Source organism: Populus nigra, chromosome 4 (assembly GCF_951802175.1).
Source record: "Populus nigra chromosome 4, ddPopNigr1.1, whole genome shotgun sequence".
Taxonomy (NCBI): Eukaryota; Viridiplantae; Streptophyta; class Magnoliopsida; order Malpighiales; family Salicaceae; genus Populus; species Populus nigra.
This window is the reverse complement of record NC_084855.1, coordinates 6892637-6914317: the sequence shown is the minus strand read 5'-3', so window position 1 is coordinate 6914317 and position 21681 is coordinate 6892637. Positions and strand designations below refer to the sequence as shown.

General features: G+C 33.4%; 1 protein-coding gene across 2 annotated transcripts; it reads right to left on the bottom strand.

Annotated features, from left to right (window-relative positions):
- Positions 1 to 1446: 1446 nt before the first annotated feature.
- Positions 1447 to 4055, bottom strand: LOC133692689 (probable trehalose-phosphate phosphatase J). 2 transcript variants are annotated; one of them, XM_062113794.1, is made up of 12 exons: positions 3931 to 4055; positions 3518 to 3815; positions 3249 to 3389; positions 3062 to 3133; positions 2848 to 2943; positions 2700 to 2750; positions 2502 to 2603; positions 2324 to 2401; positions 2135 to 2204; positions 1972 to 2042; positions 1761 to 1853; positions 1447 to 1649 (listed from the first exon to the last, which is right to left on the bottom strand). In XM_062113794.1, the coding sequence occupies exons 2-12, from the start codon at positions 3791 to 3793 to the stop codon at positions 1581 to 1583; spliced, it is 1119 nt and encodes a 372-aa protein (XP_061969778.1). In that variant the 5' UTR covers positions 3794 to 3815; positions 3931 to 4055; the 3' UTR covers positions 1447 to 1580. The 2 variants fall into 2 exon arrangements, with proteins under 2 accessions (XP_061969778.1, XP_061969779.1); XM_062113795.1 differs by having other exon boundaries at positions 3518 to 3754; positions 3931 to 4053.
- Positions 4056 to 21681: the final 17626 nt, after the last annotated feature.

Genomic DNA, 21681 nt, shown 5'->3' with positions numbered 1-21681 from the left:
AATCTATTGTTGAATGATGAAACTAGAAAAAATTCAATCTAAAAAAATAATATTATGGGTAATGTCAAAAAATGACATTTCAACACATTATGAATTTGAATGAAATTATAAAAATGTCATTGGTTGCCTCACAAGGCTTTTCTAAATTTTGATTGCTCTAAAATCTAACTTAAAATATAACAATATGTTAGGAGATTCTTGTAAAAATTAAGTTTGATCCAACCATCGATTTGAGATATATAATTTATACCATGAAACTGAACAATATTTATTTAAAAAAACAAAAAAAAACATTATTTTACCATAATAGAACAAATCAAGATTCTAAATGAGATAAAATCTCCCATTTGTTTTATTTTTAAACTAAAACAAGATATACCGGCTGTTCTAAGATAAAACTAAACAGAATTGGCACCTTGTTAAAACCTTTGTTCAAGAAAATTATGCCTCTTTAATGTCTAAAGAGTGCCACGATTCTGACTCGCTTGATATCTTTACAACTTTTATAGATGCTCTCCATTATTGAGTTCTCAACACAAAGTGTGTTGGTGTGGACACCACGGTGGCGAGACACTAAGTTCAAGAACTAGAATCATATTGCGTTTGACTACCAATAATTCCATCTGCCATTTTCTTGGTGTCGAGGAAATAAACAAAACATGAGACCACAGATCTCCAAGAGAACATGGTAACAGTTACTTTCATACTATAGTATTATAAATCTCACCTTATACATGAGGGATTGCTAAATTATTAGAGCACGAGGCACATGCCATTCAGGGTGATATCACGTACTGGTAAATAACTTGACTTGATTAGTATGGACTCGAACGATGCAGTACCGTTATCAAGAAATTAACTCCATGTTTTGCGTTGCTCGATCTAGTCCTTTGATAGCCAAATCATGAAAGCTAGCCTGTTTAAGCCAGTTCAGGAAAGTGTTCCATTAAACAAATATTTGTAACGCACCCAATATCTGACAATCACTATTCTCTCAGACGCTTCAAATTGAAGAAATATTGCACCCAGTGAGGAATGGTTAATTTTTTGCTAAGTCGGTGATAGAATGTTGTCTGTGGTTAATAATTATTTTCGTATATTCAGAGTAATTTTCTCACTTCAAATAGTTTTGTCGCTTTTGAAAGGAAAAAGGAAGCTGAAATAAGATCACTTGTGCCTCTCTTTCATGTTCTATCGCTTTTCATAGGACTATGTGTTGCTTTGTCTAAAAAATAATAGCTGGCTGTTAATTGATGCCTTGAGCTGGGTTTCCCTCCCTGTTATACTGAGCTACTTGTGTTGCAAACCAAACGAATATTGCCAGCCACGCCTCTTCCTTTAATTAATTACTTAGTATATATCTTGAATTGATGTAGCATCATTAGACAACTCCCAGACAACAGTGGGCATGCACAAGAGAGAGAGAGAGAGAGAGAGAGAGAGAGATCCTACATTATGGAATCTCTTGGACTCCATTTTTCCCCATCCATTTATAATGTCTCGATAAACAACAAAGATTACATAATATTCAAGGCCACCCTCGACCAACTTTTAGGCAAGGGTCTTGATCTAATATATTTTTACGCTCTACGTTGTCCTTGTAACGAAGATCGCTTCCACTCCACCAATCGCCGTAAGAAGTCTTTAACCTGTTAAGATATTTATGATTTATTAGTCCAACTTGTAAAACTGAAAATTTAACAATAATTATTACCACAAATAAAAGTATAACAACTTGCTTGTTATATTAAAGAACTTGCCTCTTTTGGTTCCTGTAGAGAATAAGAGGCATTTGTTTCCTTGGGAACTTTAGAAACAAGAATCCCAAGCCCTTGCCCCCTGTTTCTTAGAACCTGTTAATTTAGCATTCACATACGTACCAAATTGTTCAGAATAATTGAGATTTGGAGATAATATAGAGTTGTTAGTAAGAGAAACGAAAACAATTGAAGAATATAAGATTATATATACCTTGAATGCGTCCTCATCAGTTCGATCATCTCCAATATAGACCGGAAAAACGTCAGTAGAATTGGCATATCCTGAGGAAGAAACAATCAAACCATTACCAATCTACGTTGCATGAGAGATTAGCCGGAATGTAATTAATGAATTGAGAAAATTATATATTCACCTAATGACTCTAACAAGAATTCAAGAGCTTTGCCCTTGTCCCATTTAATGGTGGGTCGGATCTCTAAAACCTGTTTTAATTAATAAAAGATGGTCAGGCACATTGATTACATAGTATAATTAATTAGTTAGTTCTTATGACAATAAAATAAGCAGGTTCTTCTAATTTAGAAAATGAGTGAATATATACCTTCCTCCCTTGAGTTAATCTAAGCTTGGGATAATCATTGAGAACTGATCGGACTTGCTCTACTAATATAGCCCACATCTGTCCGGGAGAAAGAAAAAATCAAGGCAGCTATATATTAATAATCATTCACAGTACCCATCAAAGTAAACGAAGGTGAAGAGAAAATAGGAAGATGTACCTTTTCCTCAACACATCGAAAGTGTACGGATACGCAAAATTTGTTGTTTTCTACTTTTGCTCTTGGGATAGATTTTGTTCTCTCCAACAAGACAGTGTACACCTGAAAATAAAATAAAAAAACTTCACCGATTAACATTCTTTCCAGAATCAAATTCTTTCTTGCTTGTTTTTTCACAGAAGGTAAAAGGAAACAAACCTCATCAATCATGGGTAAAAATTCACTGGCAGGTTGAAAGAGTACACCACCCTGAAACATCCATGAATTAATTAAATATAAAACTGTTTAATGAATAAATACATTTAAAACTAACAGCAATGGGTAGAGAAGTAATATTGGTGCTCACTTTTTTGTATTTGCAATTATTTTTGGATGGTCCCTTGATGTCCATGCCATGGCTACCAGCATAATAAAGCCCTGCCAATCTTACAAAGCTATACACCTGCAAGATTTATACAAGAAGACAACAATATTATTCGTTTCAGTACTGCAAGAAAAACTCCATGAACACCAACTACAAATTTTATTACTTTCAAAATAACAACAGCAGCAAGAGATACCTTATTTCTACACCTTCCCGTCACTATAGCCGTGGGAAAGTATCTAGCAACGTCCCTGACAGCTTCTCTCATCTACAGATTTGGAGGAAAATAAAAGGAAAACAACATTTAGTATAGATGGGGGAGGGGGGGGGGGGGTTCATGAAAATAAAAAATTATATTCTACATATATAAAAGCAGTGCTAACCTCATTGGTCATGAATGCTCTGTCAGGATCTTCAACAATGGGTGACAGTGTACCATCATAATCAAGGAACATCACAATCTGCTTTCCCTTTGAGCCTTTCACTATTTGCTCAAACATGTTCAGAGCAGAAGGATGGTTTACCTGTTTGATATTTAATTAAATTCACAAAGAAATAGAACTGTTAGTAAAGTTAAAAGGGAGAAAATTAAAGACCGATTTGAAAGAACGATATAAGAATACAGGTAGTAACTTGGTCTTTGAACACTTACAATCCAAGAATTTTTCTCTTCAGTTTCTGATAAAGAAGTGGTGGATTTGACACGGGTAGGTGAAGAATCCCTCATAGAATCAACCCAGGAACTGATTTTGCCTCCAGTTTCTGTCTTCTTCGAGAACCTCTTTCGGTTTATTGTGAAATACCCACCAGGAGAGGCAGGCAATGGCTTTGGCACAACAGGTGAAAACAGAGACTTGGGCAGCGCCATTGCGATGGTGATATCAATACCCTGTTTGGCATCAGGCACAACCACATTCTGGTTTGTCATCTCTGCTTGTATAAACTAAACTCTGCATATGCATATATACATTAACATAAAGAGAAACGAAAATGAATTTAGAAAGAAAAGAAGAGGCAAGAAACATAGAAAGAATCTAAAAGGAAGTTGATGGATGTGAAGAGCACCTGAAGGTTTGAGAAGAGTGGAAGGAACAGGGGAAGTGAAGAGAAAATAAACGGGCGAGTAAACGAAGACAAGTAATGAATGAAAGTTGTTTTGGTCTTAGGATTCAATGGAAAGGGATACAGAAGAAGAGGTTAATAAAGGCCTCAAAAAGGTGAAAATTATACGCGCACTACGCTCACTCGCAAACAAACGCAGACACAAACACAAATTATAAACTTGGTTTTCACGGCACTAGCTGACTAAACAAACAAAACCCACACTCCCTCTTTAACCCCTTTCTTCCCTCTGTGCACTTTTTGGCCACAAATATACTAAAACCTTGAATGGACTCTTCAGGACCACTGAGATCCTACTTTACACATTATTAATCAATTTCTTACTCCTATTGAAAACGATATATATATATATATATATATATATATATATATATGCAACACAATATGTTAAATCAAAATTGCCATTTTATGTGACTTATATTCTCAATATCTCTACTACATATATTAATTTTTTGTTTAGGAATTCCATGATTCTAACTGGTTTGGTTTTTTCTGTTTTTTCCAATTTAAAGAAGAACCTTCCTTTTACAAAAGAATTTAGAAGCAAAGGTTAAATGGAGGAATATTATTTGGTGTTTCTATAGTTAACAAGATCATTGCAGCAATAACACGTTATTTTGAGCATTCAAGTATGGGTCTATCAAACATAATATGTGAATGGACTAGCAGAGGTATTTATGGATAAGAAAAACAGGTTTAAGTTCAAGATGAGGTTTGGTCGTGTTAGACCAGAATAACAGCTCAAAAAAGTCATAGCTTTTGTTTTGAGTTTCGACTGTTTGATAGTATTCAAATTTTTAAGGAAAGTTTCCAGAGGTCATTTGCCATATAGTAGCTAGTGTGTCGCTACACAAACTATCGAATCTTTACATATCAAAAATCTCATTGAGACCCCCTAATTTTGGTAGTTTTTTGTGATTTTTTTTATTATTTTCGGATTTCCTATTTATTTTGGATTTTATGCTTCTATGCTTTGTAATTTCAAGTTTTTGTTTCGATAAGGTTTCTAATCTATTAAAGCTTTGCAAACCTTCTAAGAAGGAGACATCATTATTATCATTTTAGATAAATTAAACTTGTGAATTTGGAGTTCACATTTACAACCCTTTCCTTTATCAAAAAATTCTATATTCTATTTTTAGTTGTTTTTAGCTTCCACTTGCATCACAAAATGGATGGGATAGTTAATGTTGAATGAGGATGATCATGTTTGATTTAGATTTTATACTTTGTTTGGTGATGCGATTCAACTCACTTTTCAAATTATTTTCACTTGAAAATGAATTAAATTGATATTTTTTTAAAATGATTTTTTTATGCTAATGTCAAAAATAAATAAATAAAATTTAAAATAAATATCATTTTAATATATATTTTTTATCGAAAAGTATTTATGTAAAAGTATCATGCATTTCATTACAAAACACGTAATTAGTGTCAAATTGCATTTCTTACTTTTTACGATGGAATTTAGGCCAAATTTTGTAAACTAAGCATGCTTTGTATTTCTCACATTTTGCTAATGCCAAAAGAATTTCGAGAACAATGTTAGATGTTTTTTGTTTGGTTGAATGGGATAATAAATAAATATTATTGATGTCTCTTTTTGTTTATTTTTATTTATCCCTGTATAACTACGGGCTTTGTTGATAATTTAATTATCACAAATTTTTTCGTTCTTCGAATGAAAGTTAGACTTCGGATTATGCAATGGACACAACTCTTTTTCCCATCTCTAATTTTTCAATTTTTTCATAATTTGAAATTGAAACCTTTTCGTAAAAATCATTTGATAGGACATGGTAAAAATCTTAAGTCTTATTCGTAGAACATTCTCTTCTTAAACACAATTATTAATCACTTTAATTATATATTGGAGATAATGTTGAAAACTACTTGTAAAGGTTAATTAATGAAAGGAGGTAGCACTTAAACTTTGTGGATGCTGATTTTGTGAATTAGAAGTGAGAGGGTTTTTTATACAAAATTACAATGTTGTATGTGTGCGGTGTCATGGTGACCCTTTCCAAACGATGTTTGGAAGGTCTTTTGATTGGTTGGGGATATAAAATGAACTAAAAATTCTGGTTTGACCCGAAAACAATCTAAAAACAATGCTAAAGTCAAAAAATAGATTAAACACTCAAAAAAACTTGAACAAAATGGATCAAACGTCAAAACAATAAAGAGCACTGAGAACATTAAAGAACACCAAAATAAACCAAGCAACACGGAACCTAAAATAGACCAGATTTAATCAAAACAAAAGCAATTACATGTTGGAAATCATAGAAGGATAAATAATCTAATATCAATTCACTTCGATTATCACTTAAACATCATGATTTGTCAAGATGAGTTTCGGTTCAAAACCAAAACCCTAGGATTAAAAACCATCTAAACATATTATTGATGTGAACAAACACTAGATTATTGGTTAATCATGCATAAGAAAGGGTTATGTGCAAAGAAATGAATCGAAATTAGTTTAAACATAAAGGCTAAAGCAATGTTCTTCCAAAAAACACGAAGAACATTGTCTAAAAACCCAAAAAAAATGCTCAGCCAAGGTAGCCACTGCCAAGCCCAGAAATGGTCTTTTTTTGGTTTCTAAAACATATTTCAGCCCCTTCATTCACGCGTTTTTTTTTCATTTTGATCCTTGGTTTTGGATTTATTCAATTAAATACGACCTAATTGCTTGTCAAACTTCAATATTTATGCAATTAAGCTTCTAATTTGACCAAATTAACTTTTAAAAATTACAATTCAACCCCTAGACTTTAATTTTTTCCGATTAAAACCTAAATTGACTTTGAAAATTATTTTTTCTTGAAATTAAGCCCTCGAATAAATTCAGTTAGACCTTGAAAAATTTCAATTGAGTTCTTGAACATCTAATTTTAAATTTGCTTCCTCAAATTGAATTTTTCTTTGTTATTAGAGCTTTCATCAGTAAAAAATATAATGTTAATTTTTTTTAATCTTTAATGTCAAAGAACCATCTCAACCCAATAACTTAAGCTGTTAGGTGAGGTCCCAGGATATGATTTATATTATTCTCTAACACACCCCCTCAAGTGAAAGCCTTTTGGGCTTCAAACTTGCACAGGCCCACAGTACCTTGTGCTTAATTTTTATCAAATAAATAGGGATGGTGAGATTCGAACTCGTGACCGCTTGGTCATCAAGGCTCTGATACCATGTCAAAGAACCATCTCAATCCAATAACTTAAGCTGTTAGGTGAGGTCCCAGGATATGATTTATATTATTCTCTAACATTTAATATTTTGATCTTCCTCAACCAGTCTCCGACAATTTCCTAGATGTTCTGGTATTTTTTTTCATTGATATATTTTTTTAATTTTTTATATATTTTTTTGTTTATATGGGGTCCAAAATAAAAAAAAATAATCATCATGCACTAAAACTATATATGCGGTCAATTCCTGGAACATTTGAATTGATAAGAAAAGGACCCGCATGAGCAATGTCCCGAAGCACTAAAATGTGGCATGTCGAAGGACCACCTTAACTCACATGCATCATCCCCGGCCTCTAAATTCTTTTGAGGTTTATGGAAATCAAGAGAAAAAAAAACGAAATACTGAGAATCGGCACGGTATCTTTTGCTCCAATTTGTGGGTTTCCCCTCCAACAGTTACAGGTCGTATCAGAGAAAAAAGCAAATAGGACAAATGAATTACAGTGTCTTTGAAAAAACCCTAACCCTAACATTACTGTTTGCTTATAATTCCTACCGAAATCCGGAGCTAGCTAGAAGAATCGTAATTTAGTCAATTGTTTATTCAATCGATAATAGTTTTTAGAATCACTCTAGTTTTGATCTATCAATTGAGTAACTATTTCAGAAAATGCCACAAATATTTTGAACAATTCCAAAAAAAAGAGCTTTAATTAAAAATGCATGTGGTCCTAAATTATTAATAATAATTTTAATTTTAATTTTACGGGAAAAAATAGTCTGTTTACCGGTTCATTATGTCATTATTAATTTATGATGTCAAGTCATTTCGTAGCAAGGCAAGAAAGTGAAATACGTAAAACCCTATTGCTATAACTTGTAAGAATAGTTTGTTTTGAATCATTGAAATTAACGTTTTGTTAGACTTTGGTTTTGATCCGCAGGTGCTAAATGTTAGCTATCTATAAGTAACGGACACATCAACTCTCCACAGAACTGTGTCATGTGCAAAACAATTAAAATCTTCAGTCACCCAAATCAATTATGATTGTACATTACATTTTAATTATTTTTTCTTCTTATGACACATTAATGATGGATGATATATATCATTATGCAATAGGGTAGGTAAAATGTGAGATGGAAATCTACTTAACAACACTAGCTAAAGATTCAAGTATGACTGGTAGCAGAACGAATATTGGTAATATTAGTAATATGGCATTCGGTAAAGATTGGTGGAGAGAGTCAAAAAAGACTGTGAGGCTATCATTGACACCAAATAAGATTCAAATCAACAACTCTTTTTCCCAATATAAGCTTGTAGTACTAATTTCTTGTGGCGGAAATGCAGTACAATTATTTTCAAACTTAAATCGTATTATTCTAGTCATCGAATAGTACAAGCTTCACACGGCGCGCCCCTTGTAATGGAAGGTGAAACTGGATGCTAAAATGCGTAGTTTGCATGAAAACCAGCAGCATTAAATGTTCTTGGTTTGTCTCTTATTTTTGATGTTATGAGCATTTGATTCTAGGTGTACTCTGTATTGTGCAAGTTAATAAATCAGCCTAATGCGCATGCATGAGAGTGTAGCTTTGCCGTTTCCACACACGGGTCGGCAATAAAATCAGTTGATTATGAATTAGTCCATTTAATTAATAATAAATTTACGGGGTGCTGTCAGAAATGCAAAAAGTTGAGAGGAGAAATTGCCCGAATGATTGTTAAAGGGTCGACATTGTTGAATTTATAATTAAGCTTCTGAAAAGTTTGAGAGGGCTTTCCTATTTGAAAAGTTCATAATCACGACTTATGTTTGTCTACACTCTCTTTTAAAGTATACTCTATCTGCCGCTGGCAATATTCTGGGAACAAAGAAACATGGTCGAAGTTTCGCAGCTATATCAGTGCGAATTGCTTTGCTTTTCACTGGCGGTCAATTTAAAAAATCGTTTTTAGTCGGTCTGCATAGTATAGTGGGTGTAGACTCTTAACAAATAAATAATAATAGACTTTTTCTGCGACCTACACAGATTAAGGAACGTATTTCCCAAAATATACTTGCCATCACCAATGTTGATTTTTTGTAAAACCGTATAAGCGCTTCATCTGTGAACTCCAACAATAGAAAGAGATGGTCACTTTGACACTTGTCCTTGTTGACCTTGTAATTATGACAAGATTTAGAGGGGAAAGAGAAGAGTGGTTGAGAAAACCAAAGAATTTAAGCACCGACTGAGAATACATGGGAGATTTTCTGGAATCTACGTTTAATTATGTGCCTTGACTGAACATATTTTGCCGCCTTTAAGAAAGAATAAGCACGAGATACGTCGGTTGTCCATTTCAACCCTAATATAAAATCAAAACAAATGCATGCTTGAACTTGTTTAATTCTAATGGCATAAAAAAGGATTCCAGTTCAGTTCATTTCTTTCTACTAACTCTTGTACAGATGCTATGAATGGTCAAAACCGGAGACCATGGGGAGATGCTTCGAAGCTATACCCATGTGCACAGAGGTTCAGTTTCAAAATTCAGGTTGTTAGATGTATTCAAAAGGGAAGAGTTAGGCAAAACAAAAGGTAGACCGAACGGGACGAAATCTTTTCTTTATTTCAGGCCTTGGAAAAACAAGATGGAATAACTTTCCGATGAAGAAACTTCCCTCCTTTCTCATTTTTTACATAAAACCCTTCTTTGTCCGCATTATAAAACCAGTTTCCTGGTATCTCAAGAAACAATCGGCTCTAATTTTTTTATATATAATAATTAATTGATTTATTAATAAAACAGTTATTCAGATAATAACAGGGAGATATACAATAAATTTAAAAAAAATAATTAAAATAATTAAAAACAAGTATAATATCAGTAAGCATTCAATGGTTTATGTTCTAGTCCAACAATTTAGATTTGCATTGTATAAATTCTATGCCCCCCCCCCTCCCCCCCTCTTTTCTTTCTTTCTTTCTGTTTTTTATTTTTTTGTTGGTCATAAAGGTATAAATTCTAGTAAAAAAGATGTTCATATATGGACCCACTAGCCTAGTCTCTACGTGGAAATTATATAAGAACCTTGTTAAGAAATTAAATAAAATTGGCATAATGCCATAAGCCCCTAATATAGACACAATTGGAATCTTTGAATTGTTCTATATTAGGTTTGGGATTGCTACTCTAAGAATTTCAGCTTTATATGCATATTAAGTTGCTCAAGAATGAGGAGACGAGATATTCCCATCTTATTCATGCTGGCATAATATTCTGGTTGTTATTCCTTCGGCTTATGCTTTAGACGTGCATTATATTTTAATTATTTTTAGTTTCTGTAATATTTTAATTATTTTTAATGTGCAGTTTTTTTAATTATTTATAAATTGAAGTCCTGAAGATTTATAAAATGCTTTATTTCTAAATGTAAATATTTTATATAAATTTAAGATTTATAAATAAATTATAAAATGATCAAAATATAAATTATTGATTAAAATATAAATATGATGTGATGAAAACTACTTTCCTCATATGATAGAACACAGGGTATTGATAGTTTTGTAAATGTAAGCAACAGTGAACCTTCTAGAGTTGATTTTTTTCCGATCAAGTCCATGCAGTAGTTATGGCAGGGGAATCTTATATGACACCACCACGTAAGCGTGTTGCAATAATCCATAGCAGGCAAATAAGCACTCTGGCAGCAGAGTAGAAGAAATTTGGGGCATGGCTTTTGATTTTTGGCTTCTTGTTAGTTTTAGCGTGTGCGTATTGATTTTCTTGGAAACTACTTGATGCAGAGAAGGGAAAGTGGAGATTTTTGAGGCTTTTACGGGGACACCGTGACACGAGGTGGGGCTTCCAAGAAGTTCTGTTCATACAAGGGAAAGGGGCCACGTACCCTGGTCTTAAAAACCACAAGATTTTACTCTGGCGATTCCTTATTCTCTATGGCGTTGTCGAGGGGAGGAATTAGCCGAACTTTCTACCCTAAACAATAAAACAACTAAGAGCAGGGGACGACTTTATTAGTATTCCTTTCTTGCTCAGAACTCTCACCAATGGCAGTTTTCTCGCGTGAACCTTTTAGAGTACAAATCAATTATATTTCTTTTACTTGGAATCTGAAGTTGAATTGAAGCTGTAAGCATGGCTTCGCAGAAGGTCAAAATCTCAAAGATTGTGACTCATTTTGACGTTGTGTTTGGTAGAGATGCGCTTTCGGTTTTCTTTTTCCGCCTTTTGTTGTCTTTTGTGAAACAATCATCTCCCCTAGAAATTTAGGTAGGTAATGGAAGATATTTGGTATAATTTATATTATTTTTAATATATCTTTTGAGTAAAAGGTCATTCAGTTTTAAATTTATATATATACTACTTTATATTTAATATAATTTTTATTAAATAAATAAAAATAATAAGACTTGAATTCATAACTGATCTTGATACCTTACCAAAAAAATCATCTCAATTTACAAGTTTAAACTCTAACATATTTAAGAGGTTGTTTGTTAATGTGGTTGCGGGTGACGTTCACCCGCAGCCACACATATCAGTGTTTGGTAAAGAAAAAAAAATGATTTTGCTTTGTAGGACCCACCAACTTTGCAGTCGTGCCGCAGGTTTTGAAAAAACAGCATTTTGCTGCTTCTTTTGGGGATTTCTAATGAATAGTGAAGCATGGCTCCAATGTTCAGTGAACAGTGGAGTCATGCTTCACTGTCATACTGTTCACGTAAACAGTTTAAAAAAAAACCAGTGTAATTAATTGATTTCACTCGCACTGTTCACGTAAACGTGAACAACAATTTTTTTTGTTTTTTTAAAAAAATTAGTTTAAGGTGAATTAAATTTACTCGTACTGTAATCTCAATTTTATTCCTGATAATATTTTACCTAATTTTATAGTTCTTGTCGGATGAATTTTGTACGTAATGAAATTATAGATAGTTTAATGGAACAATAAAAAAAATTATATAAAGTATGATTTATTTCATGATGTAATAGCAATAGTTAAATCTACAATATTTAAATTAAAAACCATAAATATTAATATATATTTTTGTAAAATTATTTTATAACCTCAATTTCAAAAGCATTCTTAACCAAATACATTAAACTACTTTTTGTTTAACCTCAATTTTAACCACAGTTTTAACCAAACATATATTTTTCCAACCCAACCTCAACTAAAAGTACTTTTTATAAAACAATTTTTTTCAAACTACAACCACAATAACTACCGTAATACCAAACACACGGGAAAAAGAACTTTCACGCTTGAAATTATTTGTTTTAATAGATAACAAGTCACTTGTTTGGAATTCAAAATGCACTTATATAATAACTTAATAAAATCTTTGTTGGAAAAGGGAAAAAATTATTATTCTAATTTGAAAACTGAGAAACCTTTTTCTAATTAGTTTTGGTTGTACATCGATTAATTTTCTAGAATTGCGCCTATATAATTTGTTTGTCATTATGGTGGTTTCTGTTTTTTAAAGTATTTTTTGAATTATTTTTTATCTGAAAATATATTAAATTGATGTATTTTAAGTGTTTTTTAATAATTTTAATGTGTTGATATAAAAATATATTGTTTTAATATATTTCCAATTAAAAAATATTTTTAAAAAATATTTTACAATACATTACCAAATACATAGATATCATGAAAAATCTTTGTTGAAGTAGAAGCTGGGTAATATTTATGTAGGATAAGAGAAAGGAACCATACAATGACTCTGTCTCAATTTATCTCATAAACTGTGTTGTGAATCTTCTGTTACATGTTCCTGCGTTAATTACCATAACTTTGAGTTTTACATAACAAAATTAATGAAAAGAGACGGCTTGCTAACTTATATCTTTTTTAACCACATAAAAGAAATTGTATAGCCAGTCAAATAGTTTTTATTTTTTACACTGATCTCACGTATAATTATATTTTAAATATTAGTTTTGTAAAAATTAAAATAATATATTTTATTTATTTATGAAGACACGTTTTTCATTTATTTTACATGTAAAAATCTATCTCACAACAATTTTAAATAAATATATTTTTTAAAATCATAACTAAAAGTGTTTTTTTAAATTTATTTTTTTAAAATCATAACCGAAAAAGCTATCATAATATTAAACACACACTTAAATAAAATCAATTTAATTTCATCTTTGATTGGTGGAAGGTAAAAGGAAAAATATTGATAATAAATTATAAAGGGGGTTTAAATTACTACTTTACGTTTAATTTTTATTTAACTGGAGAAAATGAAATGTTTAAATTCAAACTCCTTATTATTTTGTCACTAAAATCTTGATATTATATTTATAAAAAAAATTGTTTCCATTCAAAAGTTCCAAGCAATAAATGTGGTTCTTGGAATGGTTTTATCTCAATTCTATGATAATTTTAAATAATGAAAAAATAAGAGGAAATGTTTTTGAAGAATTAAATTAGTTTAGGTGACCTTTTGGTTTGAAAATAACACGTTGCCTGTTATCAATATTACAAGTTTTCTAATCTTCAGCGATTTTAACAAGGACAGTAAGAGTTTCAAAATCATCCTGGTTTTGAAAAAATTAGAACAAATAAGATAAAAAAATATTGTGTATGTTCACTCCCTCGTTAAAAATATTAGGGATATTTATTAATGTAGGCTTTAAAATAATTTATTAATGTAGGCTTTAAAACAACAAAATTAAACATATTAAAATATTAAAATATTAATTTGATGATGAATTGTTATATTGAATTGTGATAAAACACTTAACCATTTAATTAAAAATCTATTAATTTGTTGTTTTAATTGAAACTATCATTAATGATATGATTTAAATCTAAGAACTCGAAAAACATGAATTATGTTTTTGATAAAAAGAAGAATTTTAAATAATATAAGTAAAAAAAAGGGTAAATGTCTTGTGTCATTGTATAATGAAACAATTCTTCAATATGTCATTATTGTTTTACGGTTTAAATTATTGAGAAAGGAATTAGAGTTATTAAACATAAAGTTACAACCCTTATCCACATAGAGTTTTGATAGTTTCTAAAACGTCTTTATTTTATAAATTCTTTTTGAAAAATAGCCTACAATGTTATAAAGCTTCCTAATTAGTAAAATACATCCTAATCTAAATTGGAAAAAAATACAAAAAACAAGAAAAAAATCTGAAATATTACCTTTCAAGCCTAATTTGAATTTAAAAACTGAAGCAACTAGCAAGTTAGATGAAATGATAAATTTTTAGTTTAATCCAATAATTGAATCTATAGTTATATTAATTTTCATCTCCCCGTTGTAAGAATTCATCCATATCTAAAAAATCTTAACAATTAAAAAAAATAATACAATAAAAATAATTATATAAAGAACAACAAATAAAGTGTCCCATGCCGTCTCCCGCATCTAGCAATTAACTTGTGGAATATTAATCTTGACCCACGGGGCATCAAATGGTTGCTATAATTTATTCTTACAAGAGGCACACAAAAAATCGCTCGAATGATTCGGGGAATGCATGATATTCCAACGATCATGAAAGCGAATGTCGGTAGGGGAAAATCTGAGAATCATCAATCAAGTGACTCTACAAGTGTCGCTAGGGTTTCTAATCTTGCTTATCTCCCCTAGGTACATGGTCCACATATCCATGGAAAAACAAATGTGCAACACGGGCAGATCTTCTATTTTCAGCCAAGATACGGAATAAGGAAAAGAAAATCTTGTATCTAATATTTTCTGATCATTCTTCATTTCATCACATCCTGAGTTTATATATATTCTTCTTAAATTCGAAGAAGATAATATAGCAGCATTCAAAACCCTTTCGCTGATACTGTTCTCGTCGAAGCGAACAAAACTTGGCCAGGGCATTGCTATTCTGAATTATTAAGTTTCACGGGAGTTCACTAGCATACAAAAATCACTTGGCATGTGATACGCACCGGGTAATCAGAGATAGAATTACGAACAAGCGAATGTGGAAGGCCGATGACTGCCACTTGCTCATTCTATCATTCATAGCTAAATGGGATAATATACAATTAAGAAGAAGAAAGCTTGAAAGTTAAGCTAGTTGCATTGAAATGTTCCAGGTTAATTCTGAAATTAACGCGGCTGTAACAAGTAATCGGACATCCTTTAAAAACAAAATCTATAACGTGTTCAGAATTACCTAATAAACATTTTAAGAACTACAATAAACTTATTTTTAACCTCAAAATATTATTTAATCGGTCAAAATTTCCTTAATTAAATCAAATAAAACAAAATCTTCTTTAACCCTGATTTTTTATTTTTGCAACAAGATTAAAATTTCAAATCACCTTAACAACACTTCTTTCGATAAGATAAATTTATTAAAATCAAAATCAAGTTTTTTTGTTGTAGAGTTGTAGCAAATCAACCTCTTTTCTTCTTTTCTTTCAAACTCAAAAACCGAAATGTTGAACAAATAAAGTTTAGTGCTAATATATATATATATATATATATATATATATATATATATATAATGAAACCAAAGGGATCAAAAATTCATAAACTAAATCTTTATTGACCAAAATGAATTTTTTATGCGAAAAAGGAAAGGACTTATTTGTTTGTTTCTTAATTCGGTTCTTCTTCTTTAATCACTTTTTATTCTATATATTAAAATCGATGTCATTAAATTGATCCCTAATTCAAATATAAAAATGTATCAAACACTTTGAATCCACGAGATTATATATAAAAACAAAAAGGAGAAAATAAGATTTCAATACATAAAATATTACCAATACAATATACAAAAATGAAATTAAAAAAAATAAAGTTTAATAAACAAGATAAAATAAACTAAAAACAACATTTCTCATTTACCATTAACTTGTTGTCTTGCTCTACTGCCTACCGCAAGCCTCTTGATTTGTTTTTTATTTTTTCAAGAAATGAGTGTTTGTCCATTGATACTGTTGGAATATTGCCAATTATGTGGCTGCCATTGTCAAAGAAGATGGCTGCAATGGTGGGTTGTTGGTGGAAGCCAACAACCATTGTCTAATGTCAAAGTTTGGTAAGTTTGGTAGCCACCATTGTTGACAAAAGAGCAAGAGGGGCTGCCATGGATGCCTATAAATAGAGGCATACATTAGAGAGCAAAATGAGAGAGTTAAGAGAAGGAAAGTAGAGCCAAAGATGTGAGAGATGTAGGAGAGAGTGGGCTGCCAAGGCAGCCAGCAGTAGCTGCCAGTGCAGCACTGAGAAGAGAGAAATAGAGTGAGGTTGAGAGTTGCTAAAGAGGGGATAATTCCTCCTCCTCTATTGTTATAAATCTTGTACTCTCCCTATATAATGCAATGGCTTCTCCTGTGGATGTAGGCGGTTTGCCAAACCACGTTAAATATTGTGTCAGTGTGCTTTACCTCCTATGAGCAAATATCAGTACATCACCGGTCGGAATTTCCTACAATTGGTATCAGAGCACATGGTTTAAAGGGGTGTTTGATTTTTGCTAAAAAAATGAAAGTTCTCAAAATGATGTTTTGACCATACCACTGTGTAAAGGAGGCCGAGACGAAGCCACTGGTGAAAACGGCGTCAAAAACGGACATCAGACATGCCCGCACGCGCCCCCACGTGCCGACGAGGTGGCAGTCTACAGTAAGCATACAAAGGATGACGTCAACATGACATAATTGTGATGTCAGCATGCACAGCAGGCATGCCAGGGATGACATCAGCATGATGTAATTGTAATGTCAGTATGCACAGTTGGCATGCCATGTCAGCGACCAGCCATCTGCCATGTCATCACAGCGGGACCCACCTGCCACGTCATCAGCCGCGAGCCGAGCCGAGATTAGCCGAGCCGTTTATGGAGCCGAGCCGAGGGATAAGATTCTGTGTAGCAGAGTCTACATGCAACCGGATCTGAGATTGAATTTGGGCCGTTCATCAGGCCAGAATTGTTTTGATCAAATCTTAGCCGTCTGAAATGCGATTTGGATGATTTTAGACTTGTTTCTAGCTAATTTGATCGTTCCGAATGCAATGGTACGGTTCAATCATTGAGATTTGAGACCAAAAGGGTGGTGGTGAATTAACAAAAGAGATTGCCCGATTAGGAGGCATCTAAAGGGCATCATGGTGGTCGATGGAGATGAAGAAGAAGAAGGTGCACATGTTTACCCAATTACATGTGTTAAACTGCTAAGTGGAGAAATTTTAATTGCCTTGAGCAAGGCAAAATTAGGATACTCTGAACACCCGATCATGTGGACGATTTGAGGTGGAGAGTGGAAATTAATGAAGATCAATCTTAACGAATCTAAGAACTAGTAGTCTCGCTAGATGTTGAGAAATTAGGTATAAATCCAAGATACCCCAGATCACTTGTAAAGGAAAGCTGCAACAAAGCTAGCAAATGGTTGTATATACAAAAAGGCAGTACGGTGGATAGATACGTTCTAAGAAGTTCTGTCTAGGAGATTGGGTTTTAAGTGGGACCAGTGTGACCCCTCCAAATCTTTCCTGGGAACTTGCTTAGTTGAAGGATCATCCACACAGTACTATTTTTGTATATGTAACAGTTTGTAATGAAACTATTGAAGACTAGCAAGATAACGGCATAAAGGAATAGTTGGGTTCCGTATGTTCAAGGATCTGATGGAGTGGTGATTTCTCCAAAGAAGTTAGATTTGGTGACTGTAATTTCTCGAAGGGAGAATTGATGAAGACCCTGATAATGGAAGAGAAATACAGCAAGGAGATAAAGATTGGCACCTTATTTTGACTTGGATAAATGTTGTGACAGGATGAGCTGCTGTAAAACATAAAAAGCAAAGAATAGGGAGAAATCTGGAGAACAGAAATTGCACGAGAGCACACGCAGATTGTGCAGAAGTACCCGAAGGATCCAACGAGGTACTATAATGAGACAACAGATGCAAGAAGAAGAAGAGTTCCCAGATGAAGCTTAGAGCAGAGACTGTGTGAAAAAGTTGTACAACAGGAAGTCTTTTATGCTCTTGATAAAGGCAACAAGCGATGACCTTTCCAATGCATGCAAGGATGGAAAGATGAGCTATTGCAAAAGCACCAAATGAAGGGGGTGCGACTGCCTATGATGAAAGGCGAAGACACCAAAGAGAGTTGGTGTAGGTGGAGCTATCAAACAGAGAGGCATAGAAGATCCAAACATAGAAAATGAGATGGAGGATTGTGAAGAGTGCACCACAACTCTCTCTTTCTATGTGAACAGTGCAGTGATCTCTCCCAAGTCCACATGGTGGTAGAGAATCTTAGAATCACTAGAGACATCCCCGATGAAGGAAGATGTGACCGCTTCATGACGGGCGGAGAAACCTCAGGCAAGAAGGTGTGTGGGCCATGAAACGAGCCCAAGTACAAACCGTCGTATGACAACAAGCGGAGACACCTCAGAGAGAAGGTGTGTGGGTCATGAAACGAGCCCAAATTCAGACTGTCTCATGACAACAGATGGAGACACCTCAGACAGAAGGTGTGTGGGCCATGAAACGAGCCCAAATACAGACCGTCACATGACGATGAGCGGAGACACCTCAGACAGAAGGTGTGTGGGCCATGAAACTAGCCCAAGTTCAGACCGTCTCATGATGACAGGCAGAGACACCTCAGGAGAAGGTGTGCGGACCATGATATGAGTCCAAGTTCAGACCGTCTCATGACGACAGGCGGAGACACCTCGGATGGAAGGTGTGAGGACCATGATATGAGTCCAAGTTTAGATCGTCTCATGACGACAGGCAGAGACACCTCAGGAGAAGGTGTGAGGGCCATGATAGGAGCCCAATTACAGAATGCCTCAGAGCCAATATGATGGCTGGTATAAGTGGACAAATGTATAGCCAATGAAGAGGCTATGATGAGTATGGAGACAAATGCAGGATTGACTTTCATGGATATTGCCCCCATGCTAAAGATCAATGAGCTAGAAGACATTTGCCTTGGACAATAAGTGGGTGACTTGTGGAGCATTAAGACGCGGCTGCTATGAAGAAGCAGAGGGCATGCGCAGGTTCCGGGAACAAGTTGACTCTTGTCAAGGTGGTGAGCTCAGTAATGACATTGTAATACTCAGAGTATGAAGATAGAGATGGATCAACCTTTAATGGGATGTCCCCATGGTTAAAGGTGAAGAGCTACCTGGACTCTTGAGACTAAGAGCTGGAGACTCACGGAGAAGTAAGGCGTGGTTCCTAGGGAGGAACAGAGGGCAGACGTAACTCCGGGATGAGTAGACTCTTGGAAGAGTGGTGAGCTCGAGATCACATTAAAATACTCAATGACTGTCGCACTTGGAAATATCCGTTTGAGGGGGTGTTGTAAGCCTTTGTGTAAGGCTTGATAAATCATTCCGGGCCAAGCATGGTTGATATGCTTGAAGGGGGATGTTGTTTCAGAGACAAACGTTAAACACTCTTCAGATGAGATATGACAAACCATCTGGTTGAAGTGATCCTTTGGAGTGAGCAAAGGGGTGCTTGGATGACTCTGGTGATTGAAAGGTTTGGCAAGTACCTGGAAACTTGGCCAAAGACGCTCTCGGAATGGTAAGCTTGGAAGAGCTGCAGGATGCAAGCGTGTGCTGAAGAAGCAAGAGAACAATTGCCCACATAAATGGCAAAGGGGGTGATTGTTGGAATATTGCCAATTATGTGGCTGCGATTGTCAAAGAAGATGGCTGCAATGGTGGGTTGTTGGTGGCAGCCAACAACCATTGTCTAATGTCAAAGTTTGGTAAGTTTGGTAACCACCATTGTTGACAAAAGAGCAAGAGGGGCTGCCATGGATGCCTATAAATAGAGGCATACATTAGAGAGCAAAATGAGAGAGTTAAGAGAAGGAAAGTAGAGCCAAAGATGTGAGAGATGTAGGAGAGAGTGGGCTGCCAAGACAGCCAGCAGTAGCTGTCATTGCAGCACTGAGAAGAGAGAAATAGAGTGAGGTTGAGAGTTGCTAAAGAGGGGATAATTCCTCCTCCTCTATTGTTGTAAATCTTGTACTCTCCCTATATAATGCAATGGCTTCTCCCGTGGATGTAGGCGGTTTGCCGAACCACGTTAAATATTGTGTCAGTGTGCTTTACCTCCTATGAGCAAATATCAGTACATCACCGGTCGGAATTTCCTACAGATACCACACCTATATAAATGTAAATTATCGTACTGCATCTATATTCCAAATTTCATCACATCTTTATAAATAAGATTAATCTTTATTGACCAAAATGAATTTTTTGTGCAAAAAAGAAAAGGACTTATTTGTTTGTTTCTTAATTCGGTTCTTCTTCTTTAATTACTTTTTATTCTATATATTAAAATCCTATGTCATGAAATTGATCCCTAATTCAAATATAAAAATGTATCAAACACTTTGAATCCACAAGATTATATATATATATAAAAAAGGAGAAAATAAGATTTCAATACATAAAATATTACCAATACAATATACAAAGATGAAATTAAAAAAAAAAAGTTTAATGAACAAGATAAAATGAACTAAAAACAACATTTCTCATTTACCATTAACTTGCTATCCTACCGCAAGCCTCTTGATTTGTTTTTATTCTTTCAAGAAACGAGTGTTTGTCCATTGATACCACACCTATATAAATGTAAATTATCGTACTGCATCTATATTTCAAATTTCATCACATCTTTATAAATAAGATTAATCTTTATTGACCAAAATGAATTTTTTATGTGAAAAAGAAAAGGACTTATTTGTTTGTTTCTTAATTCGTTTTTCTTCTTTAATTACTTTTTATTCTATATATTAAAATCCTATGTCATTAAATTGATCCCTAATTCAAATATAAAAATGTATCAAACACTTTGAATCCACAAGATTATATATATAAACAAAAAGGAGAAAATAAGATTTCAATACATAAAATATTACCAATACAATATACAAAGATGAAATTAAAAAAAAATAAAGTTTAATGAACAAGATAAAATAAACTAAAAACAACATTTCTCATTTACCATTAACTTGTTGTCCTGCTCTACTGCCTACCGCAAGCCTCTTGATTTGTTTTTATTTTTTTAAGAAACGAGTGTTTGTCCATTGATACCACACCTATATAAATATAAATTATCGTATTGCATTTATATTTCAAATTTCATCGCATCTTTATAAATAAGATTAATTTAATATAGAAATGAATATTCATTGTAAAAGTAATAATGAGATTCAAAAATCAAACTTGATACTCGTAATTTTTTTTCTCTCAAATTTTTTTTATTTTTGATTTTAACTAAATCAATGAGATTTTTAAATTAAAGACGAGTGGATGTGATCTTAGCCCTCCAATTGAAAAGGTTTGACTCGTCGAGAAAACATGTCCCAAAATAGAAACCGTGTCCACAGACTAAACAAAATGGGTAAGCAAAACCAACCGAAAAAACTGCCGCAGCAAAATGGGCCCTTCGGAGGAAGGAAAAACCAGACG